This window comes from Eumetopias jubatus, unplaced genomic scaffold (assembly GCF_037043125.1).
Source record: "Eumetopias jubatus isolate StellerSeaLion01/CBP00866 unplaced genomic scaffold, mEumJub1_p1.0 scaffold_10, whole genome shotgun sequence".
Classification (NCBI taxonomy): Eukaryota; Metazoa; Chordata; class Mammalia; order Carnivora; family Otariidae; genus Eumetopias; species Eumetopias jubatus.
Genome location: NW_028274816.1, coordinates 45,508,044 through 45,517,550, shown reverse-complemented (window position 1 = coordinate 45,517,550; position 9,507 = coordinate 45,508,044). Strand labels below are relative to the sequence as shown.

At 39.5% G+C, this 9,507-nt stretch overlaps 1 protein-coding gene across 8 annotated transcripts in view; it reads right to left on the bottom strand.

The window, feature by feature from the left end:
- Window positions 1-4,532: 4,532 nt before the first annotated feature.
- DPY19L3 (dpy-19 like C-mannosyltransferase 3) overlaps window positions 4,533-9,507 on the bottom strand; it is a 78,612-nt gene continuing 73,637 nt past the window's right edge. For 6 of the 8 annotated variants that reach the window (XM_028123525.2, XM_028123527.2, XM_028123526.2 and 3 more), the window contains one exon: window positions 4,533-8,312. In XM_028123525.2, the coding sequence (XP_027979326.1) occupies window positions 8,151-8,312 (162 nt within the window). In that variant the 3' untranslated portion in view covers window positions 4,533-8,150. The remainder of the gene's footprint in view (window positions 8,313-9,507) is intronic. The other 2 variants (XR_003612356.2, XM_028123528.2) reach the window with 2 other exon arrangements.

Here is a 9,507-nt window from a genome sequence, read left to right as displayed (position 1 = left end):
CACCTTAACAGGCAATACAATGGCACTAAATTCATATCTTAAAAATTACCCTGAATGTAAATGGGTTAAATGCCCCAATCAAAAGACAGAGGCTATCAGATTGGATAAAAAAAACAAGACCCATTGATATGCTGTCTGCAAGACTCATTTTAGGCCCCAAAGACACCCCCAGATTGAAAGTGAAGGGGTGGAAAACCATTTACCATGCTGATGGACACCAAAAGAAAGCTGGGCTGGCAGTCCTTATCTCAGACAAATTAGATTTTAAACCAAAGATTGGATAGGATAGGATACTGTATCCTACTTAAAGGGTCTATCCAACAAGAAGATCTAGCAATTGTAAATATCTATGCCCCTAACATGGGAGCAGCCACTTAGATAAGCCAATTAATAACAAAAGCAAAGAAACACTTCGACAACAATACAATAATAGTGAGGGACTTTAACACCCCCCTCACTGAAATGGACAGATCATCTAAGCAAAAGATCAACAAGGAAATAAAGACTTTAAATGACACACTGGACCAAATGGACGTCACAGATATTCAGAACATTCCATCCCAAAGCGACAGAATACACATTCTTCTCTAGTGCCCATGGAACATTCTCCAGAATAGGTCACAAATCCGGTCTCAACCAGTACCAAGAGATTGGGATCATTCCCTGCATATTTTCAGACCACAATGCTTTGAAACTAGAACTCAATCACAAGAGGAAAGTCGGAAAGAACTCAAATACATGGAGGCTAAAGAGCATCCGACTAAAGAATGAATGGGTCAACCAGGAAATTAAAGAAGAATTAAAAAAATTCATGGAAACAAATGAAAATGAAAACACAACTATTCAAAATCTTTGGGATACAGCAAAGGCAGTCCTGAGAGGAAAGTATATAGCAATACAAGCCTTCCTCAAGAAACAACAAAGGTCTCACATACACAACCTAACCCTACACCTAAAGGAGCTGGAGGAAGAACAGCAAATAAAGCCTAAACCCAGCAGGAGAAGAAAAATAATAAAGATCAGAGCAGAAATCCATGAAATAGAAACCAAAAGAACAGTAGAACAGATCAACGGAACTAGGAGCTTGTTCTTTGAAAGAATTAACAAGATTGATAAACCCCTGGCCAGACTTACCAAAAAGAAAAGAGAAAGGACCCAAATCAACAAAATCATGAATGAAAGAGGAGAGATCACAACCAACACCAAAGAAATACAAACAATTATAAGAACATATTATGAGCAACTACATGCCAGCAAATTAGATAACCTGGAAGAAATGGATGCATTCCTAGAGATGTATCAACTACCAAAACTGAACCAGGAAGAAATAGAAAACTTGAACAGACCTATAACCACTAAGGAAATTGAAGCCATCATCAGAAATCTCCCCACAAATGCCCAGGGCCAGACGGCTTCCCAGGGGAATTCTACCAAACATTTCAAGAAGAATTGATACCGATTCTCCTGAAACGGATCCAAAAAATAGGAATGGAAGGAAAACTTCCAAACTCGTTTTATGAGGCCACCATTCCCTTGATCCCAAAACCAAAGACCCCATCAAAAAGGAGAGTTACAGACCAATATCCTTGGTGAACATGGATGCAAAAATTCTCACCGAAATACTAGCCAATAGGATCCAACAGCACATTAGAAGGATTATTCACTACGAACAAGTGGGATTTATCCCTGGGCTGCAAGGTTGGTTCAACCTCCACAAATCAATCAACGTGATACAATCCATTAATAAAAGAAAGAACAAGAACCATATGATCCTCTCAATAGATGCAGAAAAAGCATTTGACAAAGTACAGCATCCTTTCTTGATCAAAACTCTTCAGAGTATAGGGATAGAGGGTACATACCTCAATATCATAAAAGCCATCTATGAAAAACCCACAGTGAATATCATTCTCAATGGGGCAAAACTGAGAGCTTTCCCCCTAAGGTCAGGAACATGGCAGGGATGTCCACTCTCACCACTGCTATTCAACATAGTATTAGAAGTCCTAGCCACAGCAATCAGACAACAAAAAGAAATCAAAGGCATCCAAATCGGCAAAGAAGAAGTCAAACTCTCACTCTTTGCAGATGATATGATACTGTATGTGGAAAACCCAAAAGACTCCACCCCAAAACTGCTAGAACTCATACAGGAATTCAGTAAAGTGGCAGGATATAAAATCAATGCACAGAAATCAGTGGCATGCCTATACACCACCACCAAGACAGAAGAAAAAGAAATAAAGGAGTCGATCCCATTTACAACTGCACCCAAAACCATAAGATACCTAGGAATAAATCTAACCAAAGAGGCAAAGGATCTGTACTCAGAAAACTATAAAATACTCATGAAAGAAATTGAGGAAGACACGAAGAAATGGAAAAACGTTCCATGCTCATGGACTGGAAGAACAAATATTGTGAAGATGTCAATGCTACCTAGAGCAATCTACACTTTCAAAGCAATCCCCATCAAAATACCATCCACTTTTTTCAAAGAAATGGAACAAATAATCCTAAAATTTGTATGGAACCAGAAGAGACCCCGAATAGCCAGAGGAATGTTGAAAAAGAAAAACAAAGCTGGCGGCATCACAATTCCGGACTTCCAGCTCTATTACAAAGCTGTCATCATCAAGACAGTATGGTACTAGCACAAAAACAGACACATCGATCAATGGAACAGAATCGAGAGCCCAGAAATGGACTCTATGGTCAACTCTATGGTCAACTCATCTTCGACAAAGCAGGAAAGAATGTCCAATGGAAAAAAGACAGTCTCTTCGACAAATGGTGTTGGGAAAATTGGACAGCCACATGCAGAAGAATGAAACTGGACCATTTCCTTACACCACACACAAAAATAGACTCCAAATGGTTGAACGACCTAAATGTGAGACAGGAGTCCATCAAAATCCTAAAGGAGAACACAGGCAGCAACCTCTTCGACCTCAGCCGCAGCAACTTCTTCCTAGAAACATCGCCAAAGGCAAGGGAAGCAAGAGCAAAAATGAACTACTGGGACTTCAAGATAAAAAGCTTTTGCACAGCAAAAGAAACAGTCCACAAAACCAAAAGACAGCCGACTGAATGGGAGAAGGTATTTGCAAATGACATATCAGATAAAGGGCTAGTATCCAAAATCTATAAAGAACTTCTTAAACTCAACACCCAAAGAACAAATGATCCAATCAAGAAATGGGCAGAAGACATGAACAGACATTTTTCCAAAGAAGACATCCAAATGGCCAACAGACACATGAAGAAGTGCTCAACATCGCTCGGCATCAGGGAAATCTAAATCAAAACCTCAATGAGATACCACCTCACACCCGTCAGAATGGCTACAATTAACAAGTCAGGAAATGACAGATGTTGGTGGGAATGTGGAGAAAGGGGAACCCTCCTACACTGTTGGTGGGAATGCAAGCTGGTGCAGCCACTCTGGAATACAGAATGGAGGTTCCTCAAAAATTTGAAAATGAGCTACCATACGATCCAGCAATTGCAGCACTGGGTATTTACACCAAAGATACAAATGTAGGGATCTGAAGGGGTACGTGCATCCCAATGTTTATAGCAGCAATGTCCACAATAGCCAAACTGTGGAAAGAGCCAAGATGTCCATCGACAGATGAATGGATAAAGGAGAGGTGGTATATATACACAATGGAATATTATGCAGCCATCAAAAGGAATGAGATCTTGCCATTTGCAATGACGTGGATGGAACTGGAGGGTGTTATGCTGAGCAAAATAAGCCAAACAGAGAAAGACATGTATCATATGCCCTCACTGATATGAGAAATTCTTAATCTCAGGAATCAAACTGAGGGTTGCTGGAGTGGTGGGGGGTGGGAGGGATGGGGTGGCTGGGTGATAGACATTGGGGAGGGTATGTGCTATGGTGAGTGCTGTGAATTGTGCAAGACTGCTGAATCACAGATCTGTACCTCTGAAACAAACAATACAATATTTTGAAAAAAAAAGAAAATAGCAGGAGGGGAAGAATGAAGGGGGGGAAATCGGAGGGGGAGACGAACCATGAGAGACGATGGACTCTGAAAAACAAACTGAGGGTTCTAGAGGGGAGGGAGGTGGGGGATGGGTTAGCCTGGTGATGGGTATTAAAGAGGGCACGTTCTGCGTGGAGCAGTGGGTGTTACAGGCAAACAATGAATCATGGAACACTACATCAAAAACTAATGACATAACGTATGGTGATTAACATAACAAAAAATTAAAAAAAAAAAAAAAGAATTCCAGAGGTGAAAACAAACAGCATATACCTCTTTGAGGATAAATTCTTCTCTTCAGAAATAGAACTATCGCCCTGAGGTTCAAGTGAAACAAGTAAGCGGCTATCAAACCAAATTCCATGAAAAAATAAACTCCTACGACATTAGCAAGTCCAGCCAAGATCTTGGCACATCCATCTTTAAGGACTATCGACTCCATGTGGCACATACTTAATATACTTTAATAGCTGGTTCCTTGGTTTCTGACCTTCAAAGAAAGGAAAAACACTCATCTTGTGTACTTTAAGAGAGCTTTATTTAGTATATAATCTCCGTACAACTCAATACAACAAATTATAAAAGCTCTTTGTAAGATTTTACCCAGAGGATGTTAAATACAGAAAGTCAATTGCCAGTTGCCGTAAGAAAGCAAGCTACTCTCATCTTAAAAGTTTTTTTCCATCAACAGATAAGCACTCTGGGCCAAAAGGTTGTCATATATAAAGCATTTGGGAGCATATTAACCAAGATACATGATCTGAAAATGTTTTAATATCTTCCTATTAATTCCAAGATTTAAATGAAATTTTAAAAAAATGGAGAATTTCTATGTTAACTCAGGTAGGATTTGGCCAAAGATGAGCTAAAATTGGTACATCTTAGACAAAGTTCACGTGGAATCAGAATAAACATTTTTAGTTAATTGTGAAGTAAAGATGCAGACCAGATGAAATATCTACATCTGTCCTTGCCCTACCCCACACATGCACGCACACGCACATCCGCACACACACCCCTAGCTGATTTCACAAAGTTCAAGAAACTCATCTCTAAGTGGACAACAGATGGCTTAGATAACACCTAATTAGGCTCCTGGCTCTTATATCTGAAATGAATCCCTATTTCTTAAGTCTGTAATAAAAGAGTGACCGGAACCTTTCAACTGTAGTAGAATCTCTATTAGCCACTGTGATCAGTATCAGTCATTTAATGAAGTAAGTAGATTTAAGTAGGGAATCATAACTTTAAAAGTATAACTGTCCATTCATTTGCTAATCTGCTGTGAAGCCAAGGTCTTTCCTTTGCAATAAGCGTTCAATGGTTCCAGTTCTATGCTTGCATAAATCATACCTGTAATATGGTTTGGGTACATTTTAATACCTCTGGTCACTCTAGATGTTTTTAAAGGTGGAATGAGTACTTAAATCTATAAAGCAATCGAAGCTCAGAAACTTTCTTGAATTTTATGTTTTCCCAATATTTTAGAATTTTCCCAACCATACCTAATTTCTTTAAAAGCAATTTTTATTAGCAACTCAACCTTTCTCAAACCTTACCAAAGCATTCCAGTTAATGTTCACAGAAATAGCTTTTCCCACCCCTATTTCCTAGTTTGTGTTGAACCGTGTCCTCACAACAAGGAGAACTGGCACAGAGCAGTTTGGCACGGGCACCGAGCACACAGCAGGGAGGGGACACGGGGAGCGGCCTGGTCAGCTTGCAGGACGGATGGAGACTGTCGGGGAATCTGGTGAGTCACGTAAGCAGAGGATCGGTAAGAGCACTTATTGTACTGAGAGGTTCTTCTGAACGCTAACTCTGAAGCAAAATCAAATGGCTATTCTACCCATAAAAACAACCCAGCCACAATTTGAGGCTATTACCAAATAGTCACACGGCTGCTGTGATCTGTGTGGCAGGGAGCCAGGGCCCCGGGCGGCGTGCTCCGGCTTGGTAGAGGGCCAGGAGTCAGTCACTCTTCCTCTTTCCTCCTGTGGACTCCAACGAGAAGGTCGTAAAAGAGAAACTGATGAGCGCTAAGAATGTTCAACATGATTTGTTGACAGACTTGGTCATCAGAAAAGAAAAATGTCTACATGGTCACAGTGTCTTGGGAAGAGCATATGCATGGATTGTGTCTTGCAAGACTTTTTTTTTTTTTTTGGCACTTTATATTTTTCACTGAAGACTCAACACTCAATGTCTTGGCAACAATGGCACCTAAACTAGGAGAAAGAGATTCCTGTGTGCCATCAAGGCGGTGATGATCAGTGTACAAATTTAAGTACGTGTTTCTTACACTGAGACTCCACATACCCAAATGCTCAGATTAGTGCATACAGAGAAATAGTTAAAATAAAACTGAAATCTATCAGGAAGGTAACGGAGGACGTGAAAAGAAAACTACGTGGTCTAACATGTACCTTACATGTGCTTTGTTTCAATTAAGAGTAAGGCACTCGCTGAAGGATGTACTGACCCATGCTGTCAGCCACACCAGGCATGCATCATTACTGGCTTAATTAAAGTTTTAGTACTGATTAAAGTGTTTTATTATTGTATTATCCTAAACTGCAGTGGTCTCCAACCTTATTACAGGATACAGGAAAGAGATAATTCAGGAGTTGCAGCTGCATAATTTAGTAACCCAGCCAGTGTCAATTTTTTTTACTTAAATAAGTTTTGATAAAAAAGCCAAGTATCCTGGAGTCCAACATGACAGTGTAACATTTCTTTCTGAATACTGTTTAATACGTAGTAACTGAATGTGAAATAATTTGAACATGTGCTATATCTATCTTGATGCCTAGGGTAAGTTACTTCAGTACAACTGCAAGGAGAAACCTTTACATCATTTCCAACTGCCAAGAACAGGGGAGAAAGTTAATTTCATTACCCATTTTGATTTAATTAAATGTGTAATATGCTTTTATCAGCAACTTTTACATGTCCCCCTCATTAGAAATTAATTATAAAAGCAATTATCAAAAATTTTTGAACAGGTATACATAATCCTCTTTGTTGTTTACAAATAAGCATGACTTAGAGGCACTTGGTTACCTTTTAGTAAGAAAAACAATAACACTACCCAGGCCCTCACAGTAAGATTGGAGACCACAAATCAAATTTGGTATGAAAATGCTCTCTGCCAAAAATACTGTATTAGTGAATTAGTTAAGACAGAACATTTTTAAAAATATTCAGACTTTGCAAGGTTCTAGGCTGTAAAAAATACAAAGGCTAAAAACAAAAAGTTTAGAAAATTTTGCAAACCCAGTAAATTTAAATGAGTAAGAAATGAAGAAAAATTTTCTTACTTGCAGGATAGGCTAAATAGTATCAGTAGGTTTTAAAATAACACTAAACAGTAACAACACCTGCTTGGCTACATCACATTTCTGCTCCTTTCACGACTTACAATAAGGAATTTGTCACACTTTTCTGTATCCGGCATTTAAACATGCACCCGCATGCGCGTACACACACACACACACACACACACACACACACACACACACACACACGACACATATACTGAGGTGCTAAACTTTACATTTCAGACAGGGCACAACAAAAAGTTTTAGATATATACAAAGACCTAACATGATTGTTTTAAAAAATATTAAAAGCATGACAGTTGGAAAACATTGTAAAATTTTTAGGTGAAACAGGATGATAAGGAGTTTTTTAAAAAAGCCATCCATTGGTCTTCACTAGTGAAACAACACTAAAGAATTTAATTATACATGCCCTTAATTCGATTCCACCATAGCTGTCTGAAGTCAATTAGCGGTATTTCCATCCCGAACGGCCTCTGGATTTCCACCACATGCTGTGTGGCCGTTCGGGCCACCGTGGCCCAATTAGCATCCTCCCCAACGACGAAATTCTAGACCACGCCTAGAAAGCTGAGAAGTTTAGGCTAATGAACATTAATGAAACAAGATAAAAAAGACAGAAGCTTGTGTAAGATACTTTCAAGGACAGTGACGCTTGTGTAAACATGTCTACAACTTACTCATATCACAGCTTTGTGGTACAGGCTACCTAAGGACATATGAAATGTTACTGCTGAGTTTCATTAGGATGGACTCTCACGTATCAAAAATAGAGGTTGAACAGAAAGCTTGGTTACTTGTTTCTCAATAGCTTGTAAACGTGGAATGTTTTGTTCTGGAACACTCTAGTGAAGTATGCTGTGTAGGGTGGCAGGTTTCTCTTTATCTCTTCACAGAAGCGAGGGTGGCCTGCAAGTTTCAAATCGGGATCATTCTCTCCTGGGCCATCCATCATCTAAAGCCAAAACAAAACCAAATACAATTTGGGGGAAATATCATATTTATAGGAGACAAGAGAAGTAGGAATAGGTGTTGGGTTTCTTTGAGAGTGGTATGTTAGGTGAACATAAATTGTATTATTTCAATGTCAGTGGCTACTTAAAAGATTATCTGGTCCACCTTCCCCTTGGAAGTATAAATCAAGGCTGAGGAGGGGAGCTGAGTGTAACACGATGATCACCTTTAATGGCAAAGCCAGAAGTAGAACTTGGATCTCCTTGTTCTTAGGAATGTACTACACTGTCGCTCTCACAAAAATGAAGTACAGAGAAGAATGACTATGACCAGAGGAAAGCCTCCAACTCATTAGATGGACTAGTTAGAAAAAATTACACACAAATCAAAATATAAATGCATGTCTTTGGTCTGTTATCCTCTGAATTCAAGAGAGTTGGGCAAAAATTTGAATCTCCTGTTCTCTTCCCCCCAGGTTTACTGAGGCATAACTGACAAATCAGACTGTGTATGGTTAAGGGATACAACCTGATGGTCTGATTCACACAGACATGGTGAAATGATCACCACAATCAAATTAATGAATACATTTGTGTTGGTCAAAGGACAAACCTACAGTTATAAGGTGAATGAGTCCTGAGGCTCTAATGTACAGCATGGTGACTACAGTTACAAATACAATACCCTATACTTGAAATTTGCCATGAGAGTAGATCTTAGGTGTTCCGAATCTCCAGTTTTGTACAGTCAAGTTTTTTTTTTTTTTGAGATTTAGGCCAGGTTTATCATTTTTTCCCATTCATTTTTAAAAATATCTGTCAGCTTTTATACCAAATAATTACAGCACACACCACCTCTTAAAGGGTTAAAATCTTCTGCTTGCGCTGCCCTGGCATAGCTCCAAGAACATTTTCCTCAGAAGGAGGAGGGAGAAATAGCTTGTTCTTCTGCTCTGGAGCAGAGGCTTGGCCACAGAAAGCCATCTCCGTGGCACTGTGCCCATGGACAAAGGGGACAGTGACAGGAGTGGCTGGGAGGGAAGCCCTGCTGTCACAGTCACACTCACGTGCCAGCCAAAACGATGCTTTGGAGTGTAGGTTTTAAAAGGTCACGGTTTTGTTTTTAAGAGCAAAGCCTTAAAAAAATAGATGTTATGCAGAGCCTCAGGATACAAATCAGCTAAAGACAGAGCTGCT